This window comes from Engraulis encrasicolus, chromosome 5 (assembly GCF_034702125.1).
Source record: "Engraulis encrasicolus isolate BLACKSEA-1 chromosome 5, IST_EnEncr_1.0, whole genome shotgun sequence".
Classification (NCBI taxonomy): Eukaryota; Metazoa; Chordata; class Actinopteri; order Clupeiformes; family Engraulidae; genus Engraulis; species Engraulis encrasicolus.
Window position 1 is genome coordinate 19,332,195 of NC_085861.1, and position 24,895 is coordinate 19,357,089.

The 24,895-nt window shown below is 41.8% G+C and overlaps 2 protein-coding genes across 4 annotated transcripts in view; one reads left to right on the top strand and one right to left on the bottom strand.

Annotated features, from left to right (window-relative positions):
* LOC134449092 (tubulin polymerization-promoting protein) overlaps positions 1-10,659 on the top strand; it is a 34,295-nt gene extending 23,636 nt beyond the window's left edge. For both annotated transcript variants that reach the window (XM_063198873.1, XM_063198872.1), the window contains exons 4-5: positions 7,400-7,553; positions 7,977-10,659. In XM_063198873.1, the coding sequence (XP_063054943.1) occupies positions 7,400-7,553; positions 7,977-8,180 (358 nt within the window). In that variant the 3' untranslated portion in view covers positions 8,181-10,659. The remainder of the gene's footprint in view (positions 1-7,399; positions 7,554-7,976) is intronic.
* A 627-nt stretch (positions 10,660-11,286) lies between these two features.
* cep72 (centrosomal protein 72) lies at positions 11,287-22,068 on the bottom strand. Of its 2 annotated transcripts, none has more exons than XM_063198871.1 (14): positions 21,994-22,068; positions 21,601-21,728; positions 21,304-21,496; positions 21,093-21,204; positions 20,619-20,782; positions 20,185-20,249; positions 20,046-20,088; positions 19,488-19,730; positions 18,942-19,058; positions 18,826-18,911; positions 16,688-16,787; positions 15,710-15,888; positions 14,179-14,323; positions 11,287-12,397 (listed from the first exon to the last, which is right to left on the bottom strand). In XM_063198871.1, exons 1-14 carry the CDS (start codon positions 22,064-22,066, stop codon positions 12,390-12,392), a joined length of 1,656 nt encoding a protein of 551 aa, XP_063054941.1. In that variant the 5' UTR covers positions 22,067-22,068; the 3' UTR covers positions 11,287-12,389. The 2 variants fall into 2 exon arrangements, with proteins under 2 accessions (XP_063054941.1, XP_063054940.1); XM_063198870.1 differs by having other exon boundaries at positions 21,060-21,204.
* Positions 22,069-24,895: the final 2,827 nt, after the last annotated feature.

Genomic DNA, 24,895 nt, shown 5'->3' on the forward strand with positions numbered 1-24,895 from the left:
CTACCCATTCACTAATGTTACCTTTTTCATGAATACTTACCACCACCATCAAATTCTAATTTCAAGGTTTCAATGAGCAGCATAGTTGCAGTACCTTTTTTGACCATTTCCTGCACAGTGTCCCTTTAAAGAGCTGAATTTTCCCCCAAGCCTGGAAGGAAGCAAATATTATACCACTACCTAAAGATAAAAAGAAAACTTTTACACCACCAAATAGCAGACCACTAAGTTTGCTTCCTGCACTTCGTAAAATATTTGAGAAAATTGTTTTTAATCAAATTCAGCATTATTTTTCTGAGAATAACCTGTTAACAGAATTTCAACATGCCTACAGAAAAGGATTTTCAACATGTACAGCGTTAACCTAAATGACTGATGACTGGCTGTGAGAAATTGATAACAAAAAAAATCTGTGGTGCTGTCCTTTTAGATTTCACTTCAGCATTTGATGTCATTGATCATCCATGGACTGTTACTTCAAAAGTTTGAGAGGTATGGTTTTAAACCGTCAGCACTAAATTGGTTAAATAGCTATCTGACAAATAGATCCCAAAAGGCATATTTTAATGGTAGTTTCTCAAGCAGTGTGCATGTAGACTGTGGGGTGCCACAAGGCAGGGATCTTTGTTGTACTCTATTTTCACAAATTATTTACCTTCAGCCATACAAAATGCAAAAGTTGTAATGTATGTAGATGATACTTCCATTTATACATCTGAAAAAACATCAGCTGAACTGACACAAGTTTTGAACAAGGTGCTAGGAACAATAGAAAGATGGGTAAAACAAAACAAACTCGTTCTCAATATATCTAAAACCAAAAGTATTGTTTTTGGCTCTAGTCACTCATTGAGTCATGACCCAGCACTTATTCTGTGTATTAACAAAGAACAGATTGAGCAGGTTATGGAAGTAAAGCTACTTGGGAGTCGTCATAGATAGCAGACTGTCCTGGTATAAACAGATTGACCACATGGTTAAGAAAATGAGAAGTGGATTGGCACTACTCAGGCATGGTGGCCAGTTTCTCACCCAAGAACTAAGAAAAAGGATTGTATGCTCTTTGGTTTTAGCGCAGATGGAGTACTGTACTATTGTGTGGTCAAATGCCATCAAAGATCACCTTGCTAAACTTTTGCGAGTCCAAAACAAGGCAGCACGTCTTGTTCTTAAATGTTCCTACGCAACAAATATCACCTACATGCATTCAATTTTACAGTGGTTGAGAGTGGAGGACAGGTTTCACATCTCTTTATTAACATCAACTTGGGCAGTTTTACACAAAAAATGCCATTAAATCGCTATAATCTCCTCCGTAAAAGTTGTGATATTCATACATATAGTACAAGGAATGCAGCAGCAGGGAGACTGAGCATCCCGAAGAGCAATACCAATGCATTCTAAGCACTGTTGAATATAGATCAATTAAAGCATGGAACAATTTGCCAACCAAATTAACTCTATTGAATAGTAAAGTGTTTTTTAAAAAAACAGGTGAAAAAACATCTGAGCCTATCATATATAAAGTAGGTTAGTGCAGAGGAAGATATGTTTGTCACAAGGTCTGAAACCATTATTATATTAATTTATATGTTTATATTAAATGTTTTTTTCTGTCTTTTTTTCTTTCTTTCTTTTCTTCTTTTGTATGGTGCTTAAATGAATGTACAGATTTGTGTAGAACTTTTAACTGTGTGTGACTTTATGGTTGGACCCCAGGAAGAATAGCTGGGTCTGCGCCCAGGTAATGGGGATCCTAATAAACTAAACTAAGCTAAGCTGTGGCCTAATAGTAATGGGGTTGTTCTTGGGATCAGAGGCTTCCAGATCTGTGGTGTGTTTCTCGAAAGCATAGTTGTTAGCCAGCTAGCAACTTCAGTAGTTGGCAATGGGAAATTGCATTGCAAACAACAAAGTAGCTGATGTTGTTAGCAACTATGGTTTCGAGAAAGGCACCCCTGAACCATAATGTGGATGAGCTCCTGCAGCCTCAGCCATGGCTTAAGCAAGGCAGCTTCACCCCGCATTGATACAGGGACTTCATCATGTGTCTGGTACCTAAATAACAAAAATAATAATATTATAATAAAATTGTCAACTAAGTGTAATATAATGTAATGGTTTACCTTTTTGTCTGGTCATTCTTATTTCTAAAAGCTAGCCTCTGTGACTTCTGATCGCCAGAGCAATAGATTGATTAACTATCTATAGAGTTCTTGATGTAAACTGGATTTCCCCTTTCAGTCATCAGTAGTAGCCCCCCAGCAGCAGATGCAGACATGTGCCTCCTACGTTTTGTCCCCTTGTTTGGTTAAAAAAACAACATATACAGTATATATATGAAGAATATGCATGCTTTGATGCACATGCTGTGTAAATGAGTGGGCAGCCTATTTTATATGCTTGCCCCAGATTTAGTAGTAGTGGCTGTGGTGTGGTGTGATGTGTGGTGTGACGTCACGGTCACATTACAGAAGCATAGGTCAGAGTCGCTCATCCATCCCCCACTGGGGCGGCGCATCTCGGGGCCAGATGCAGTCATCAGCCCTCAGCCTCGGCCTAGCATCTCGCAGAATTTAAATAAACACGGCTGAGCAGCAAAGCAGCAGGGAAAAAAAATCAGCATTCGGACCGATCGCAGTTGTTGTGGCACAGATGGTTGCTGAAGCACAGTACTCATTTGCTTCTTAATTTGCCACGTTTTTGATGCTGCAGACAAACAAACTGACTAACACGGACCAGTGTGCACAGTCACAGCTTTCTGTGGGTGTTGGTGTTTCTGGGCTCTCTGTGATGTAGAACGGCTCTGAGCAGAAGTGATTTGGCTTTACCCTGGCTGAACTCAGGCAAGCGAGAGGAAAATAATTCTGCCAGACAGCACAATGGAAAGGCAAGAGCAGCCGGGGCTGGGGCTGGGGCTGGGGCTGGGGGGCCGCCCAAGACATCGAAGGACAGCACAGACAGAGCACGATTACTGATTTCATATAGATCTCTATTATTCTTTATCTGGCAACGACAGCACCTGATAAACATCACGTTGAAGTGGTGTACTACAAAGTACCTTTTGGTATTAGCTTGTGAGATGGAGCAGAAGAGCGAAAGCATCTGAGCGTGCAAGTGTGTGTGTGTGTATGTGTGTGTGTGTGTGTGTGTATGTGTGTGTGTGTGTGTGTGTGTGTGTGTGTGTGTGTGTGTGTGTGTGTGTGTGTGTGTGTGTGTTTGTGAGTGTGCTGGAGAGTAAAGGCCAGGCAGCAATCATGTGGGGGAGGGGTGTTTATTATAATCTGCGTCCAGCTGTACACGAGATGGAGATATCTGAACTTCTGTTTCATTTACAGTTTAGTCAGTGCCATTCAAGAACCTGTACATCATATGAACGTCTTAATGGGTTCTGGTGCTGTTCGACAGAACAGATTTAAGAATAAAGATGAATGTAATGGCAAAAAGGCAACACAGTGCACATCAGGGTCAAAGACGTCCATCATGAAATTGTCCTTCAGTGCTAACGGATACTTTTTCTGACTGTAAGTGTGAAAAACATTTTTTTTTTCTCAAGTGAATGCATGAAAGCCAAGCCAAGTTACTTTTTTTTTTTAAGTAAGGCCACACCAATTTTATTTGTTGGTTCTCTGATTTTTTCAGGAAAAAGTTGAAGCGAGAGGGCGAAAAAAAAAAAAAAAAAAATTAGTCGTGTGGTTATACCACCTGTATATCAGCCTCACATGGACCTCCAAAGGAAGGTGCAAGACAGGCAAACACCTGGACATGGAGAAGGACAGTGTAGAAGGGAATTAAGGCAGCCAAATAGACCAGGCACAAAATTAGCTCACAGGGCAATTATTATATTAATCTGGTTTGAATAAACTGAGATGATTCAACAGTTGAATAGTTGTTGTTTTTCTTTTTTAAAACTTTTATCCCACTCCACTAATTCCACAAAGAGCCATACTGTGTTTCACCGCTGCTACTGCTAACCCACAGGGGCTTCAACATGCCATTATATGTTTGTCTGTAAATGTTTGAATGTAACACGTTTCCTGATTCGCTAGTCGTAATCGGCATGTTGAAAGGAGTGGTTTTATTGGTTCTCTACGTCAAGTGACCTCCAACTACTAAAGAGACACCTCCCCGTTCATGAAAACATGCAGTCTTCGTTTTTTTTAGCGATTTCATTTTTTGGGGTATTGAAACTGATTTTTTTTTTTTTTTCATTTTGTTACAAAATACAAGAGGCGAATCCGAGAACCAACAAATTAAATTGGTGTGGCCTTACAGTAAGCAAAAGTATCCGTTGCACTGAAGGACAATTTCATGTTGGACGTCTTTGACCAATCAACACAACAGCATTAGCATTTGCCCCACTGTTTCAGCATTTTAATTAAACTGCATTTAGCTGATGCTCGTATTCAGAGAGTATTATGTCCGGTGACATCCCCTGTAGCTATGTGGGGCTAGATGCTCTCTACCAGGCTACTAGTCAGGAGTATGGGTGCAGGAGAGTGCTGGTTGTCCACTCGCCCCTTTTTCCCAACTGGTACACAATTCAAAGCTGGGACTCTGCAATACAAAGACCAACTATCTAACCTAAACAGCTAGATAAAAGAAATCCAGAAGGTAAAATAAAGCCTTAAAAAGTACATAATTAAGAATATACAGTATCAAACAAGACAACATGTATTTAGCAAAAAGACAGGCAGAAACATTATTACCATTACTTCCTTCATTCATTCGTAGTATTCATTACTAATAGTCGGGTAGTTATTGTGGCTCTACAAGGATACTTTATATGAGAGTGTTATGACTTCAGTGTTGCGTCACTGAGTCTGAACAGGACACATAAGATTGCTATTTCTATTTCCATGTCCTCATTATTCACCTAGCGCTCCCCCCCCTGGACATGTTCACTGCTGACATGTGGCATAGTTTTCAAAGGTAGCTAGCTACATGTACCAGGTCAGTGATGCAGTCCAGCATTAACCTATATTTTCAGCCAGCCAGCCTGCAAAAGAACCTTCAACTGAATATAATTTGTGACTGATATTAACAAAGTCTGGTCTAATTAGGTGTTTTTTCCACAATGCTATTCCATTATATACACACACACACACACACACACACACACACACACACACACACACACACACACACACACACACACACACACACGACTGAAATTAATGTGAAGGCTTCTTCTGAGATATTTTGTGAGGAGGCTTTACTGTAGAAGGGGAGAACAGCCAGCTGCGGCCAGTAGGGTTTCAGATGTGACATTAGACAGTGTGGAGGAGCAGGCCCTTTAGACTAATGGTACTCCGGAGAGTGTTCCTAACTGAAGGATCACCCAAACAAAACTGGCCAGCGAAGAAGTCAAATTAATAATAAACCCAAAGAGGCGTGTTTACGGAGAGGCTTGTTGTCATGGCGGCAGGTTACCCCGGGATACAGTTGGAGGCTTTATGGACTTTTGTTTAGGTGATTTATCACCACAGCAGCAGTGGTTGTTTGTATTTGTGTTACTATGCACACTTTTTACCATGGAAATGCAACGTGACACAGTTGGATTAAACACACACCCACTCCACTCCACCTCCTCTTGAACCCAGAGGGGTAAATGTGTTCCGTGAGACAACGTAAACATCCGAGACAGCTCTGAGGGCTAACAGTATGCAGTGGACTGCTGGACTGCAGACATCATAGAGCTGTTATAGATGCTGTCTACAGCAGGATGGTATGTCATATTAGGGCTGTAACGATACTCTCAACTCATGATTCGGTTTCGTATCACGATTTATGACCTACGGTTCGATACACCCCACGATCTCACATTTGCCAACATTATAAAATTATCAATAAAAACTGATAGTTTATTGGTAGAATAGGTAACAAGAGGCAACTAATAATTTAAAATTAGGTGAAATTTAATGCTGACGATGATTTGAAGCTTGGGAGCACTATCACTTCATATCATTTGGTTGTTTTCTGGACCGAGGGGGTAAAAGAACTTTAAAAAGGGCGTATCACGATAGTGCCTGCTTGTATCGCGATACAGTATCGTGACTCTGTGTATCATCATTTCTCGGTTCGATACAATATCGTTACAGCCCTAGTCAGTATGGAAACATCCTCATTTGCTCCTCGGGGGGAAAGTGAAGTGTAACTGTGAAACCACGAGCAGCAGCTTCAGTGTAAGCAGTGAGGTTATATTAGCGGATTTCTAGTAGGGTAGGTAGAGTTTATGACTCATGCCATGGCATTTACAATCACATCTCCGACAGGCAGTGGAGCTCACGTGTGAATACTTTTGTTTACAATGTGGGCTGTTCTTCTCTTGAGGACTGCATGCAAAGGGTAATAGAGTTGTTACTGTGTTTGATGTCTTTACTCCTTTCATTAGTTAAGTATGATGTTTTGTATGCAGGAGGAGCATGTCAAGTTACTAAAGGAACTTCTTATCCCAACATGTGTACTAGCATTTGCTGCTAGCCGACTTATTTTCAAAACCAGCATCGCATAGTTGTTATTTTTCATTGTGCTGAAGTGAGTGCTACGTGGGAAAATAGGCTACCAGCTTTGCGCATGTGGCACCTTGTGTAGCTTGTGGAGTGACTAGAGTAGCGAATCATTGCCATTTAGGCATCTGTTGATTGTGTACGCTTTATGCTGCTTTTTTTTAATTTGAGAAGTTTAAACTGGTGTTGAATACCAATACCGGGCAGGTATTTGTCCCTCCTCTGGAGGCTGCTGCGCGCTCACCGCTTCTCTTTCTGTCCATTACGCCTGTTTCAACTAGTGACATATAGGCTACATAATATGCATTGCTGATAACTGTTTGGGTGCGCAGTTAAAAGATAATATGAAGCTTTGCTTCGTGTTTGTCAGGTTTTTTTTATTATTTTTTTTTTAAAGATTTTGAACAGTGACCCACACTGGGCAGTTTGAAACGTAAAATATTGACCGTGGTAGAAATGAAAGTCTCCACAGTCCACACAAACAGTTGTCTGATGATGCCATTGTGCATGGAATTAATGTTGTGCAAAGCTAGTGGTCATTGTGAAGATACCTCACTGTTTTTGGCCATGTGGCTTTGACGCAGATGTAAACAAATCCGTTTCGCCTGTAACAATGGCAACGCAAACGCCTGCGTTACTCGATTTTCGCACTCTGGAACCCATTATTCGAAAAACTCGTTTTGTGCCACGTTTCTGGTGGGTTTCATATGGTTAACCCAGGGGAACGTTGTCACTGGCATAGAAAATCGTTCCCGTATAGCTGGCCCCTGTGTGTGGTCTGGATGCCTTTGTACTGTACGTGTTTGCTTCACCCTTGGTCATTGGGCAGTAATGGTCAATTGTGTTTCAGTAATCCCATAATTGATTCCCAATATTTGATTCGTTAACAGGAAGAAATCCAGCCGCACCATCACCTACAATGAGTTCAAAGACGCTCTGACAGAGCTGTCCAGGAAGCGTTTCAAGGAGAAGAACAACGAAGAGGCCGCAGAGGAGGTCTTCAAGCTGATCGAGGGCAAATCACCCATCATAGCCGGAGTCACTGTAAGCATTCACACTCGAGTGTAATCCAACTAAAAGTATGTTACTTAGCTGACGCTTTTAACCAAAAGCAACTATTTAGGCACAATGTGCTGGTTACAGCCCCTGAAGTAATGTGAGATTAGGTGCCTTGCTCAAGAGCACTTCAGCTGTGGATGGTAAGGGATTCGAACCTGTAACCATCCGGTTACAATACAAACTCCCTTACCATTAAGCCACTGCTGTGTTAAGTTAAAATTAATTAATGTACATAAATATTTTAAAATATAAGTGCTAGAAGGTGTAACATTTTGTATGATATGAGTGAAATCACTGATTGAACCCGAGAGCGATTATTTCCTAATGAATGGCAATGATTGTAAAGTTGGCTTACAGTAACTTAAGTTTAGGTTAGTACTTCTCCTAACCTGCTGTTCTCTTTTGCAGAGAGCTGTGGCCTCTCCCACAGTGTCGCGTCTGACCGACACGACCAAGTTCACTGGGTCCCACAAAGAGCGCTTCGACGAGATGGGCAGGGGGAAGGGCAAGGCTGGCCGCGTCGACATCCCGGACACCAGGGGTTACGTATCGGGCTACAAACACGCAGGCTCCTACGAGAAGAAAACAGGCCCAAGGGGCAAGCCGGAGTGAAGTGCCACCGGGGTCAAGTCAGTTACCAGAGTTAGCAGAGAAAACAATGACATCGTAAATCTCATCCCGAACTATCCTCTGTCTGTGTCTTGCTCCAAACACACCAAACCAGAAAAAAAGCACAAGGAAATATTTTCCATTTCATGTTCATTGTTTATCATTATTATTTGTGATTGAGATGTGGTTCAGGTTCCTTTTTTTTCCTGTGATGTTTGAGAACTGGAACGTCTTTTACATCTACTACACAAAGACATAACATCGCCAGCCATTCCTAAACCAAAACCAAGCAACTGTCAAACCATGAGGAACCACCACAGGGGGTAAAGCAGTATGAATTATATAGGGTGCATTCAAATATGCGACCTTGCGTCCTCCACTTGTGCTTGTGGCCTCATCCCGCCTCCGTGGAGAAAACAATCAAGTTTCCCAGCTGTCACCCTAGTCACAACAACTTTTGGGGGACTGTTTTTCTTTCACCATCCAGTTTGCAAATGAGAAAAGGGCTTTACAATTGAGTTTTTGCAAGAAGAAAGAAATAGAATGCTGTTGTCCATGATGTCATTATGACATATTACTTCCTGGTACGAGGCCACAAGCACAAGTGGAGGACGCAAGGTCGCATATTGGAACTCGCCCACAGTCTTACTAATGCAATAGGGCCTTACACTGACTGACAACAGCTATGAAGACTACATAGTACGCCGAGAAAAAAACAGAAATTCTATTATATTGCACTTTTTTGTATATTGGTCCTGCCTCTATTCATTTTTCAAGTCGTTTAACTGTAGAAATGATTCTGTTTATTTAAACTTTCAAGCTTCATCATTTCCCTGTAAAAGTAGTTGGAGTGGTGGATGTTTATGATTTCTGATAATGGTTCACAGGTGTCTCCTCGCCCTGATGTGCATACCAGTTAGGTAACTGGGGGAAGGGTGTAAGTCCTCAGAAACCACTATTCACAGATGTTAAGCACTTAATCTTGTCGTTCACTGACTTGGTTTGGAGTCACATATCACTAATATACCATAGTTGTGTTTAATTCCTTAGAAAGATAGATCTGGCTTTTGTATGCTTTATTGTTGAAGAAGACGTAAGGTTTTCTCAATATTGACAGAAAACTAGTGCTGTGTCATTCATTCATGTAAGGTTTCACTTTGGTTTTGAACAAATAGAATAAAACTTGTTCCCCAACAACCACTAACCACCATAAGTGGTCTGTGGTTTAGTCAATTATTTAATTTCAAAACACAACAGTACATTTACAACTGGATGCCACTAGTGTTGGGTACTGCTAAGTATTGCATATTAGAAAAAAAAACTGTCAGATTCATGAAAATGAACACAGGAGAAGGTATGGTGTTCAAGATTGTAATTTTAAAATATATATATTGTTGCTTTGAGTCATGTTGGTCTTAATATTTATGGAATGCTAGTATATGGTATGCTAAAACGTTAGCTTGAACTAAAACACTGGCTGCATATTTGTCTTTTCTGTGCATTTTGCAGTGCATTGTGAACTGTACCAACGCCACAGTACATTACAGTATGACTTGTAAATTCCAGGAGGATGCATCACAAGAGCAAAAAGTCCAAATGCTAGTGCCCATTGCCATTTTCTGTGGAAAGATAACCTGTTCATTATGTGATCTTGATATTTGTGTCAAAGCACAACATAAAGCCTGAAATTTATTCACCAAAATAGTTTAGTTTTACTATGGTAGATTAGTTAAATTTTACCTCCACTCTGTTAAACCAGCATATGGTACACACACATTTTACTACTTTTCTAACAAGCAAATTAATTACAGTTTTATACATTTCATACTTTGGCACTTTGCTACATTTTGAACTATGTGCAATTTATACGATGACACAAAAAGCCACAATGTTTATAGTCGACAGTCGGCTTCTACCTAAATGGCCAAATTTATAGCAGTTTTAGATACACAGGGTAAAGACGACAGGTGTCATTATATCTGTTTATTTCACAGTCGTTATCTTTTCAGAACTCTGACATCTAAACATATCCAATAATACTATGGGCCAAATTTTTCGCAGAGATATTAACTGACAGATCTTTTGATTGAAGGAAAAGGGAATAATGTGTACAGAACTATTCTTCTACGGAACATCTATTTTTCACACATCGCGACATACTGTTCCTCCCATAGTCATTGCCAGTAGTTTACCTAGAAAGTGACATGTATTTATATTGAAAAAAGTAAAAACATTACTGTACTAGCAGTTGGAAGTATTTAATGTATGATTTTTGATGTTTGTGTGCTTACTGCCAAATATTGTACACCATTTGTTTTAAGGAACAATACTGTCTTATTTTTCAGATAACTTTTTTTTTCTAACGGTCTTGTGCCCTGATGCATGTTATCTGGTCATGTTACGGTACTTTGGACCTCAAAGTATGTGTGTATGTCCCAGTTTTGTAGCATTGTTGAGAATAAAAAAGTGGAAGTCTACTGTATATGGACAACTGCATATTACTTATGGCTTTGTTTGGGGACAATCCCTGGGTTTTTCTTCTATATAGTTCTTTTTTTTCATTTATTCATTGGGCAATGGATGAATAAAAAGGGAAAAAAAGGACAGAAGGAAAAATCCAAAGGAGTGTGCAAACCTTTTTCAAAAAACTACAACTGCTTATTACTCATTTGTTAAGATGTGAAGCCTGTGCTGAGTGGATCATATGTTGCATGCTAGCAGCATCCCATGAAGTAATCCTTAACTCTGACATGGTTATATATACACACACTCTTGGCAACGTCAGTGGGCAGCAAAACATGTGTCCAATCTTGCGTTTTAGTGCATGATCTCACTGGATGACAGCATGATGGTGTGCACGTGTGTGTGTGTGTGTGTGTGTGTGTGTGTGTGTGTGTGTGTGTGTGTGTGTGTGTGTGTGTGTGTGTCCGACCCAAAGAGATGGGGGAAAACAGTGGTTAGGTCATTCAGCAGTGAACTAGAGAACAGAGTGGGGTCAGCAGAATATACAATTCACGTCATGATCATGACTTCAATTCTTCCTTCTGTTGCGACTGAGACAGCAGACACTATGTTTTTCAGTAATTACTCAGGGTCTGGTTTTATTTACTGGACTTACTTGGACCAACATTTTTTAATTCTTGTTTGTAACAGTCTGGAACGGTACAATCAGGGAGTGAAATGAGGACAAAGCTGAGTGCGTGTCTTTAAATACCCCAGAGAGACAATTGTTCACATTCATTCATGCCTGTTGGCCACATGTGCTTAAAAGATGACAAGCTTAACAAGAGTCCCATTACGTGACGGGAAACCCAGACAAGTTGGATGGGGACCAGTTTAATACATGATGATTTCCTGACTAGTGTTTAAAAAAGTAATAAATACACTAAAGCTACGCATGGTGAGCCATCACATAAAATGTAATCAAATAAATACCAATAAATATTACATTGCATTACAGTAGTAATAAAACATCCCTCTGGATTAACAAATGACCTCAGGTGTAGTCACTGACAGAGAATTCCGTGGGATGGACACAGACCTTTGGGACACAGTTTCACGGATTTTGCCAAAATTCTGTGCAATGGTCATGGAAGTGTCTTCCGTGGTGGACTCATGGAAGTGCTTTCTATATTCCCACAGCACTATGTTGAGTTGGTCATTAGAAAATTGACACCAAATTTTAATACTAAACAAAAGAATGCTATAGCAATTGAATTTGTGCCCAAAACAATCCCTAAACCAAAACAATCCCTAAACCTAACCTGTTATTAAAAAATGTTTTTAGAAAGAAATCTTTGAAATTAGAAAAATCCTGAGGGAACACAAGACTGAGGGAACAACGAGCTGTGGAAATATAGAGAAAGCACTTCCGTAAATGCATCATGGAAAACACTTCAGTGACCATAGCACAGAATTTTGGAAAAATCTGTGAAACTGACATATTTCGTGTCCCAAAGATTTGTGTCCATTCCATGGAATTCTGTGAGATCATGTTGCAACCACTGAAGACAAATGATTCATGACTCTACAACCATGTCTCCAAAAGACGACAAACAGTGCATTGTATAAACATGCGATCACCTTCTAGCACACTGAGGAGGATGGGTGAGGCACTTGTGGTTGTGGAGTTAGCTTCCACATGGTTTTAGTGAGTTTCTTCAGAAGAGGGACATCCAGTCTGATCTGTCTAGATGTAGAGGACAGAGGCCATCAAGAACCTGTGGAAAGGGAAACACAGCAAGTGTTACAAATGTGCGTATTTATTGAACACGTGTCTATTCTTCACCACCCAGGTGTCCCTCTATGCCTTTTAGCCTTTTCTCCTTCATATTCTTAACAGCTTAACAGTCAAGGTGATTCACAGTATAAAATCCTGCCATCATATCCATCATATGCAGTAGCGAAGAACACAGTATTCATGCAGTAGTACACTTCTGCTACAACCCAAACAAAAAGAGAGAGCACAGCTCCAACTGTGCAGACAGAAGCGGAGTGTTAACTGAACATGATAAGGCATGGACTGCGGTGCGAAGTGGATTCACGGCTCATAACAGGATTTGTGGGTGCTCTGCCTCTCAATGCCAGCTCTGCCCTCAGCAACCCACTCTGTCTAGCCCACCCCCCTCTCTGATCACCAGCAACCTCAGCACACACTATACTGTACACCAGGTGTCACCAACGTTGTGCCCGCGGGCGCCAGGTAGCCCTCCAGGAGCTTCTGAGGTGCCCACCAAGGATGTTAATTAACAGTGACGACTAGCAGATTTTAGTCACAGTTAATGCTTTTCTTGATTTAAATATGAGATTATTTATTCTTTACAACCTATAAACAAATTATGTAAGGGTTAACGTTCGGCGAGAAGGTCGCTACCGTGGAATAGCAGCACGACAGAGAGAATCTTTAGACCCCGACGCGGAGCGGAGGGGTCTTGTTCTCTCTGAAGTGCTGCTATTCCACAAAGCGACCGACTCGCCGAAAGTTAACCCGCTTATTATATGGATATACTTAAATGATTCACACATGGCGAGGACATTTCTTTAGGCCTATTTATTTTTAAGATTGTTGTTGCTGCGCAAAACAAAACAGTGCCGTTGTGGAACACCGCTCGGCAACAGCTAGGTAGCCAGGACAACAGGTGTTGTCTATCACAGCAGCTGATTAGAGTCTTGTTGAAAAGTCGCTTTAGCAGTGAAAAGTCTTGTTGCCATTGACAGCGGTCTGTTATAGACCAACCCGTCCGTTATCGAAAAATAACAGACGTGCGAACGTTGGGGAGCCCCGTTGAAATGAATGGAGCATTCGACCGATGACGTCACAACCATATAATAACATTCAATAATAGTGTGATTTGAGAATGATGCCAAGACATCAGTAGAGGATTTTGAACAAAAGTAGCCCTCGGGTAGCCCTCAGTAGCCCTCGGGAGCCCTCAGACCTAGAAAGGTTGGGGACCCCTGATACCCCTGCTGTACACAATGCCTAAATTCACCATTTCCCTCCACCACCTCTCTCTCCATACACAATGCCAAAAGACAGTTAGCCAGACATGGATTAAGCCTAATCTTGCGCCAAGCACCATCCCAAGTGAATGTTCAGCACGGTAAAAGGAGACTCATCTCGGTAAAAGGAGACATCTAAGCCGTTCTCCTCTAACCAAATTCCTACTTTGTTCCCATGACCCATCCTCCCTCTTAAAGCAGGAGATCTGCTACTACAAAGAGACGTCTCGTCTGACCATTTCAAAATCTCCTACCCTAGTGTAGGCATAAGTTGAACGGTTAATAATAATTATAATGGAACCCGGCCCTGCCGTGTCTAAACGGTAGGACACTCGTCTACCATGCGGCTGACCGGGTTCGATTTCCGGCCCGGGTCCTTTCCTCTCTCCTCACTCGCTTCCTGTCACCACCTTCACTGTCCTATCATAAATAAAGTCAAAAATTTTAAATTTAAAATAATAATAATAATAATAATAATAATAATAATAATGGAACCCACCGGCGTCATCGTCAGCGTCACCGCTGCTGTTGCTGGTTAGTTTGTGGATGCGTGATGATAAGAGGCCGTGCTCCAGCTTGATGAGGCGCTGCTGCAGGCTCACGTTCTCCTCCAGCACCACCCTCAGCTGATCATCCAGCCCCGCCTGCCACAGCAGCAGAACACAATACATTACACACCACCAGAGTTGTTTTAAGCAGAAGTATTGTTACAAATGTAATTACATCACCTGTAGTATGCTGTTGCATAGCTGCCACTGTTTAATATCGCACTAGTGGTGTTACTACTTCACTACTTTTAGTACTACTTTATACAACGCTGCACACCACCACACAACAATGGTTGATCGGATTGGATTGACTGGAATGAATGAACAGTGATGGGCAAAATGGATTCACAAGTTACAATCTAAGGCCACATACTCCAAATGACCAATTCAACCAGGTGATCATTCAACCTGGCTGAATAGGACAGGTAAAACCAAGTCATTTGGAATATCTGGCACTGGACTATAACTACAGGTAATGAATCCATGTTGCCTATCACTATGAATGAAAGAATTAATAACAACAAACAACAATTAACAACAAATACCTCTTAATGTATGTCCTCTACAAGTCTTCTGTTGTCCAGTCTTGCACTTTAAATGTCTGTATGAGCACTGTCTATGTCCATACTGTCTTAAGTCCATGTATAAGTACTGTCTATGTCTATACTGTCTATGTCCTTACCTAGATTAGTCTATGTCTGTATGGGAAAGCAAGAAATGTAATTTCAAATTCTTTGTATGACCAGTGCATGTAAAGAAATTGACAATAAAACCTACTTGACTTGACTTGAATTAATGAATGAATGAATGACGCAGGAAAACTAAGGGGTTTGTACCTCTGGTGCTCGGGCCCTAATAACATTATTACATCATGTATTACATTATTTTATAGTGATAATGGAAACTAATGGTGATGATCGTTGACCTTGTAACATGACTGAAATGTAATGTAAAAATGCAATGTAGGAAACCCCTGTAAATAACACTACACCATGATCTGTGTGTGCTTCAGATTCTCCCATACATACAGTATAATCTAAAAAAATTGTGGTTGCACAAAGGCATGGGAATGGCAAGGAAATTAAAGTGAGGAAAGACCCAAATTGAAAGCCACCAGGATACAACACATCAAGTGCTTTGAGGATGACGTGAATGAACTTTTCATCACAATTTATGCCACGGCAAATATCCACTATTTCCCAATGTCAAGTGTATGAGCCTTGGAAGTGTGTAAGCCTAATTGGTCACGCCCAGTGATTGGATACTCCGCACCAAAGAGTTCACCAAAGAGTTTCCAATCACTGAGCGTGACCAATTAGGCTTACACACTTCCAAGGCGTGATTACAAAGGCTGATACACTTTGAACGATGCACGCTAGACGTTAAGAAACGGCCATCTACTACGAATACCCAAACAACATGAAGATGTGTCATAGGTAGGCCTACAGTACAAGCCATGCGCAACTCTTTCCTTCGACTTACGATGGAGCCGTGTGCCTCCTCCAGCTGGCTGGAGAGCTCCTGGACCTCGGCTACGTGTCTTTGCCTCTCCTCCTCCGCACGGTCTCCCACAGCAGTCACCTCCTCTCTCAGGGCCTGCGCCTCCTTCTCTCCGCTCAACAGCTCCTTCTCCATCAGGGACAGGATCTGCACCACCCGCTCTGCATTCGCACCAGTCACCACACAAGAGGACCTTTTTAGACGCCCACAGTAACTCTGTAGGTAACCTTGCTTAACAAGGATGCATTTCTCAAAAGCGTAGCTGTTAGCCAGTTAGCAACTTGGGTAGTTGTCAATGGGAGATTACGTTGTTAGCAACTTATGGTTTTCAGAAATGCACCCCTGAACTGTAAATACAACTGTGTGATGTACTATGACTGGTGCATGTGTGTAATGGTAAAAACGTATGGTGGCGAGTGTGTTTGACCAGACTGGCATCATGAAAAGGTGTGCTATTTCACACTAGTGCATTCCGCTTTTTTCGTGCAACGACTTTCCAAATGCAGTTGCATGATGCCATGTTGCATGGTTTGACAGAGGTAGGAACATGCACATGGCGAGCCGCATTCCAGGGGTGCATTTCTCGAAAACGTAGTTGTTAGTTAGTTAGTGGCTAGTTAGCAACTTGGGTAGTTGCCAATGGGAAATCAAATTGCTAACAACAAAGTAGCTAACATAGTTAACAACTATACTTTCGAGAAATGCACCCGAGTGTAGCAGCATGTGACCCCAACCAAAGCATACAGTGGTGAACATATAACCATGGACATCATAATATGCATTATGTATGATGTATATGTGAAACACAGCACTGCGCAGCTCATGGATGAATGTGTGACCTAGGGCTTTTTGTACTAAGACTAAGATTTGCCTGAAAAGTCCCCTGGAGGTTTAAGTTCAGCATGATGACATATGATGTGGTGGGCCAATGGCTGATGGTAGGCAATACAATACACTCACTGAAGAAGGCCTTGTAGTTCTGCAGGTCATTGGTGCCAGTAGCGTTCCAGTGTTCACGCACTGCACTGTGCAGGAGGTCCAGTGGCTTCCTGTAACTGCCCTGCAGTAGAAGAGGAAGTAAATGCATGGGTGGATTCCAATATGCGGACTCCCTTCCTCCCTTGCTCACTTGCATGCTTCTGACCTCATGATGATGTCACTGATGAGAGAAAATGAATTCTATATCTTGCAAAAGCACAATTCTAATGCCATTTTCTCATTTGCAATCGGAATGGTGAATGAAAAACAGTGACCCAAAAGTAGTTGTGGCTAGGCTGACAGCTGGAAAACTTCATTGTTTTCTCCATAGAGGCAGGGCAAGGCCACAAGCACAAGTGGAGGACGGGAGTCTACATGTAGGAATGCACTCAATATTTCAACCAACCGCCTCTCTCATCCCCTTACATCAGCAGGTTCCTGGTCCTCAGGCAAAACGGCACACACGCCGCCTACTCACAGCATGTTTTCTTTTTTATAGTGGCCTGGTTAAGGCAGGCAGGAGAGAGGTCAACACGACATATTAAATAAAAACACACTCCTCCTGACAAAGTAATGGTGTCAGTACTTTGGGGATGAAGGAGGATTTTTACAGAGATTCACATGCTGTATTTTCAGAGATTCATCCAGCGTAAGCAAGACTTTGTCCTCTAAGGCAGTGGTCCCCCTGGGGGTGCGCCAAAGATTTCAGCGGGTGCATGGATTTTTTTGAAGTTGAGACCAAAATGCTGCAAGCAAACATAATAAGGTCAAACCAAAACCAAATTAAAACATAGCAAATTGTAAAATACAGTAGTAGTTAAAAGCAATTTTAACATAATCTGAGGACACCAATAATCATGTGTTTTGTAGGTTTGGGCAGCCTGATCTCCAAAAATTCCGTGCTCCTGGACACGGATGGGACACGAAATCCGTGTCCAGGAGCACGGATTTTGCCAAAATTCCGTGCTCCTGGACACGGAATTGTTTTCCGTGCTCCTGGACACGGAATTATTTTCCGTGATGGGCACATGGAAGTGCTATCTATAGGCTATTACCACAGCACTGTGTAACTCTATCATTAGAAAATACATGCCAAATGCTAATCCTAAACAAAATAATGTTATAGCAATTTAAGTTGTGCCCTGACCAAAAGATTCCCTAAACTTAACCTGTCATTAAAGACATATTTTTGAGAAATACCTTTTCCAGTTGGTTGCTAGGCTATCAAATTCATATAATGAATGAAAGAAAACTAGCTGTGCCCAGACCAAAACAATCCTTAACCCTAACCTGTCAGTAGCAAATTGTTTTTTTTGAGAAAAAAATATTTTAAATTAGAAAAATCCTGAGAAAACCCAAGACTGTGGAAACATAGAGCTGTGGGAGTAGCCTATAGAGAGAGCACTTCTCTGAGTCCATCACGGAAAACAATTCCGTGTCCAGGAGCACGGAAAACAATTCCGTGTCCAGGAGCACAGAATTTTGGCGAAATCCGTGCTCCTGGACACAGATTTTGTGCCCTTAACATCCGTGTCTAGGAGCACGGAATTTTTGGAGATCATGTTGGTTTGGGCGTCAGGGACCCCTTGGCTCTTGGACCCCTAGCTAGGCCTGGGCCCAATAGAGCTCGAAAGTCCCGCCCCTTAGTTCCGCGTTTCACGGGACCTAAGCTGACCATCTAACAACATGGTACTGAGTAAATATCTTCTGATCTCAGTCATGATATGCGCTGGGCTACAAATATGCTGTTTAAGAGGCTAGATAAAGATTATTCATGCAGAAGTATCTATGTTTTGTTCTGAGGCCGTCGGCATGAAAAATGGGAAGAAACTCAGATTTCTCAAAAGTTTGGGGGTTCGTACGAAAAATTAAGCAAAAATATCAGAACCAACATATATGGAGCTCGTGGCATAACTCGAACGGGATCAAAATATCATTTTAATACCGCCATTGGATTACATGCTACAATTTTCGGCTAAAAATGCCATTGAGGTCCCATGAAATCGGGGGAAGTGACGTCACTTTCGAGCTCTATGGAACCGTGCAGTAACCCATCCTTGGTCACTACTAGTGCCGTCGTATGGGTCTTACAGGTGAGCTACAAATTGGCCTCAACTCACAGTCAGTCGTGTGGCATCAGGAGGCTCTGTGCTGTCCGAGCCTCCTCCTCCTCCTCCTCCTCCTCTTCCTCCTCCTCCTCCTCCTCCTCCTCTTCCTCCTCCTCCTCCTCCTCCACTGCAGGGCAGACTGTGGTGTGCAGGAGGCAGAGAAGAGAGGTCGCCCACCTCTAGAGCTCGCTGGCCAGAAGGAGAAGTCGCAGCTGCTCGCTTAGCAGACGAAGAGAGGGACAATTCTATATTGGGAGAAATAGAAATGAGAAGTGTTCACTTCTCTAACGTGACTAAAACGCATGTACAATTGTTGTCAAAAATGTTGCATTTTGGGAACAGTTCACCACACTTCTGGTTGGCAAACATGGCATAAAACTCTGAAATGAATTGCAGCCTGTGTTTGTGAGCATATATTTGCACTATGCACATGTTTTGGCTTTTCTTGCAAGTTAAAGCATGCATTAGCAACAACAACAAAATTATCTAAATTTGTCCAATTAACCTCTGCTAATCCCAAGTGCTCCAAGTGCTTGTGTTTGTCTGTACTAAGCCAGACAGTTCTTTAAAGGCTAGCCATCAGAAATTGTGCATTGGCTGTGAATGGCTGTGCAATAAAATACACTAAGTGTATAGGCGTGATGTGATGTGATGTGATTTTTATACCACCTGACCTGAGGCAGAGGAAGAGGAGGAGGCTCTGGGGTCTGCAGTGAACATGGGCACTGCTGGGACCCGGAGCTGATGCTGTAAGGGCTGCCTCACACTGTTGGCTGGCAGAGGGTGAATGCTGTGGTTGCCCTGCACACAGCCATCCGCAAAGGTCACCCTGGTTCTGTTAGCAGCACGCCCAGAAGGCCTCATGTCCGTAAGAGAGCTTTTCCTGCGTGGTTGACTGCAGGGCCGGGCACGATGCACTGGTTCGATACAAGGTATAGTAATACATACCACATGGTGTTGTTAATCACGTGAAATTGGAATTTGGTTACAGACATGCTGATTTTGAGGATGTTTGGTTTAAAAGAATCAACCATGAAATCAATACGAAACTCAATAAATTGTGCATCATAATCATTCTAAAAAAAAAAAGGCAGCCATTATATGGTGATGTAATGGAGGCTCAATCCACAGTGCAAATGTGTTTCATGTGACCATAGAATTTGCTAGAATCAAAACAAAATCATCATTGACTGTCTCCACCTAGTGGTGGTGATGGGGATTGGAATAGCTACCGTTCGTGCCCTGTGAATGTCTGAAGGCCGTCTTCAAAGACTCCTGTAATGGACAAGATAGGGGGACACTGATGGACCAACTGTCACCAACTGAAAAAAAGCCTTTGTATATTTGGGCAGAACTTCTGGGGAAGATTACCGTATTTTGAAGATAGATGTCAGGTTCATATTCGTTAACCAAGTAAATGACTTCATCAGGTATTTCTGCATGCAGAAAAGAACAGTACAATTACTTATGGCGTCATGACTATCAAACTATGACTATGAAACTAAATTATTGAATGCAAAATTGGAAAAATACTGAGGGATAAGCATAGAAGGGTGACATGTAATTTTCTCCATGTCTGTGAAACTGCTCTTCTGAGTGTGAACGTCCCCCATCGCTTCATGTATGAATGCCTGTGTGTATATAGGCCTGTGTCCTCTGTTTTTTGTCAGTTGTGTAATAGTTTTGTGATGTGATGTTATGTGTATGTCCTGTCTTAAACGAGTGTTGCTCAGGGACACAAAATGAATTTCAGTGAAAACTGACAATAAAGTATAATTGTATCGTATCGTATCGTTCACTCTTACCCTGTGCTGGTAATGATTCTGGTTCCCTCTGAGAGAGCGGCTGAGGCCTCGTCTGAGGTCGCTTCCTGTCGTTGATGTAGTTCATGGCACTCTCCTCATTGCCATCACGCAGGGTCAGACTTTTGGTCAGCCTGTGCACTGCTGCCAGTCTCAAGTCACTGGCCCTGCAAAGGGCACAAGCAGATCCATCAAAGGTATATATATTATTTTTTTGTAAGTATTTTTTTGGGGGGGTTTCAAGCCTTTATTATGAGACAGGACAGTGAAGGACAGACAGGAAGTGAGTTGGGACGTGAGATGGGGAAGGGCTGGCAAAGGACCCGGACCGGGAATCGAACCCGGGTCAGCCGCGTAGCAGATTAGTGCAGATGAGTGTTAGGCCACGGTAGGGCCAAAGGCATATATATTGCTATTTGCCATGGTATAGAAAATGCTTATTACCATTCTGTATTTACACTGCAAGTGTGTGGATACCTCTGGTCTGGGAGCCTGGTAGAGTGACTGGCTTTCTTGTGTTCGAGTTCCACATCCGTGGAGAAATGCATGAGGGCAACTTTCCTTTCTCGATCCCTCACTGGACAGTCATCTAACACATCAAAAAAATAACAACATGGGGCTGTTGATGGCAGCTGAAAATGCTTGGATAAGGAGTTGATGCATAAATCAAAGGAAAACAGCCCAATACCAAGTTTGCGCAGTTGGCACAATGAATGCACCAAGTGCAGGCGGTACTCTGGATGCTTGTTGACCACCGGATTGAGTCTGAGGTCCACCACCTTCAGGCTTTTCATTCTGGAAATGGTCATCACCTCTTGGGGAGCAGATATTTTATTGAAGTACAAATTGAGTTTTTCCAGCTCCTTTAGGTGTTCAATGCCCTGTTGAACAACATAATACATTGAGCATGTTGTTCACTTATTCAAAATAAGACTATGGCACAAGAGGTAATAATACAGAAAGAACTGACTGGTTTTATACTCACTGAAACGGAGACTAGTGCATTGTACGACAGGTCAAGCGTCTTCAAACGGACAAATTTCTTCAGAGAGATTCCTAAATGGCTTATCTTCCCTTCAATGTCTCCAGGCAAGCACAGCGTTCGAACATCAGCTGAAGAGGAGACAATATTAGTTACATTTTTCACTTTAAAACGATACAAACTAACACTTGGTTTACAACAGAAATGTTACACAGAGCCAAGTGATCGTAACATTTGTAGCACTATCAGTCTATGCTAGGTAACTGATAGTTGCCTAGCACATTTGACAGTCGCTAGCCTTTTATGTCATGGTCGTTACCCTTTCTAAATTCTGTCCATACATTTGAATGCCTCAAAGTATCATCCTTGTAATACATCGGAATGAACGTGAATTACCTAAAACATTGTGGTGTAGTTGTAGTTTTTCGCGTATCCACTCCTCTGTAACTGTCAAATCCATCCCCGCCATGTTTTGAACATACGAAGCGTCGGTCCCCAGTGTGCATGCGCGTTTTCTAGCAGAATTTTATATTGACGTTGGGGCCACCTGATGGTAAAACTGGGTAATGGTTCTAGGCCTATATTCACAACGTGAAACTGTCCTTAGGCCTTGAGCCACGGCCCCAAATTTTGGCCATCGGTGCCATCTGGGGGGGGGGGAATGCTAACATTTTTTTTTGGTAAGGTATATCCCCCCACTACTAGAAAAAGCCTGATAGCAGTCACGGGGTGGTAGCGAAACCCCTTTTTTCGGCTCTTGAAGTGACTACCCCCCTCTATTAAATTCCATTTTTGAATTCGGATGCATGTCTAGTTCAGGCTCATTTCGTGGGGTATTGCCAATATTCTATACCATGGTGCCTGGTATTACTGGAAAGGGGACCTTTCAGGCTTTCATTTAAGCCCATTGGTGAATCTGTCTGACATACACAGAGGTCACAGCACTTCATTAAATCAGACATAGCTCACATTTTCCAACAACTCTTGGCTAAACTGTCTGCTTTCGTTTATCTCTGTGGCGTGACAGAACACCAAGGACACAAAATTGGACAACCTCAATACTCTTTGGAGTCTGCTGATTCAGAAAATGTATAATATGCCAATACAATTATTTTGTATGCGTTTGTGAGAGCGTTAAATTTGACTTGTGCAACCAGCAAAAGTCTTCAAAATAATAGCCAATACATGCAGGTCATCTGTTGGAAATATTGGGCCTTTTTCCTTCCAAAGTTTCTGCTTGGCATCACTGCTTGGCATTAGGCCTTCATTTAAGATCATTATTAAATCGGTCTGACATACTCAGAGGTCACAGCACTTCATTAAACCAGAAATAATAATAACTAATGTCGCCTAAACTGTAGGCTTTCTTTAGAAGGCTTTCTTTAAACCATGGGAAAACATCAAGGACACAAACCCCAACCATTTCAATACTCAAGGCACTCTGCTAATTCAGACAATGTATGATATACCCATACAATGTATTGTGACAGCCTTACAAAAGGCCATAATGATCATTAATATGACATATTTTAAGTCCAATTCTGTCCTATCTCTTTATAGACGTAAGGAAATGTAAGGAGACATAAGACAGATACAGACAGATGTAAGGAGATAAAAGAGATGAGCGGGGGCATGGGGAGGCAATTGAGGGGGAGCACTGTTGGGTGGGGAGCAAGGCCAGGGTAGTGGAGGTAAGTGAGTGGAGGGCACTGTTGAGTGGGGGGAGGGGGGGGGGGGGGGCACTGTGGCGTGGGGGGGCAAGGGGGGTAGGTGAGGGGGGAGGGCACTGTTGAGTGGGGGGGGCGTGGGGGTAGGTGAGTGGGGGGGGGGGGGGGGGGGGGGGGCTTAAAGGAAAGTGAGGGGGGTTGGGGAGATAAGACACTGTAGGGTGGGGAGGGGAGTGGGGGTGAGATACTGTAGAGCAGGTGGGGGTAAGGGTGGATAAATGTTTGAAAATATTTGGAATCGTTTCAGAAACCTCTACCATATTGAATGTTGGAGGGAATTTGAGATGCCCTAGTTTCAGCAGTGTTGTGTATATGTTTAATTGAGCAATTTTTGACCACTTTCTTTAGGATATGCCAAGGTGGCAAAATCGAAATTCACCTTCTATTGTTCAGCCATGCTCATATCAGACTGTGTGACAACTAGCCTAGAAATCTAGACGCCCCTAGGGGTTTGGTGCGGCCAGGCTATGTGACAACATCAGCATCTTCAAAATGACCCGTAAACAGTGGCTGAAAACAAACCAGACCTGCTCCTATTAATTCTTAGTATGAACATTGTTTTACTCTGTATATATTTGGTGTTTGTGGTAAAATGTCATGTCTAATGTAATGCAGTATTGTTCTTTTTATTATGGGTACCTGCCTTAGGACTACAGATGACATTTGGCAACTATGCAAATACCAACATATTTATATTGATGTTTTTTTAACTGATGTATTGATTAGTGTGTATTATCCTAATCAAATGAAAGAAAGATTGAATGAATGAATGAATGAATGAATGAATGAATACATTTGTCCATTAGGCAATAGGAAATAATTGTGCTAAAAAAAGGAACTGTACTCATCAATGAATATTATAGGCTTACGTCATTGCAAGGACCATAGGCCTAGTTATTTCAGCAGTTGACTGTCTATGTGCCATTTGACCATTGTAGGAGGACCATTCTCTGCGTCAAGGAAGCGAAATCAAACTTATTTTTTGTTTGTTTAGTCAACCTTTGGTAAAATATCTGTTAGAGAATATAACAGAAAAGTGCTGAAAAAAGTAATCTACTATGTAGTAGGCCTATATTATGGCCCCACAGTATTGAGAAAAATGCATGAAAGTCATCCATTTTGGGAAATAGCAGCCATATTGAATTTTGGGCAATATTTTTCAATTTTTTTCAATAAGCTTTTGGTCAGTAATCTGTGAAATGTCTGGCAGGACAATATGTCTATTATTAAGCAGTGCTTTATGTGCAATTTGATCATTTACTGACAACAGTACCATTTCAACGCGGATTTATACATTCTTATGCACATACATTCATACTGTATATACACTACACATACATATATTTATTCATTCTTCTTTTTATCCAACATTTATATGCATGTCTGTAAAGAGATAGTACAGAATTGGTCAGAAAATAGGTCATTAGGGCCTTGAGGATCATTACGGCCTTTTAAAGGCTCCTGCAAATATTGTATGGGTACATTATACATTTTCTGAATCAACAGCATGCCTAGATTTTTAATATCATTCGGTTTTGTGACCCTGATGCTTTCCCATGGTATATGGACAA

Bases quoted from the DNA above. Each gene is read 5' to 3' on its own strand.
- cep72 (XM_063198870.1), bottom strand. From the start codon at position 22,066: ATGGCGGGGATGGATTTGACAGTTACAGAGGAGTGGATACGCGAAAAA. The intron at 21,497-21,600 runs GTGAGTATAAAA...GTTGTTCAACAG, and splicing joins ATGCACTAGTCTCCGTTTCA to GGCATTGAACACCTAAAGGA. The intron at 20,250-20,618 runs GTAAGAGTGAAC...TTCTGCATGCAG, and splicing joins AGAATCATTACCAGCACAGG to AAATACCTGATGAAGTCATT.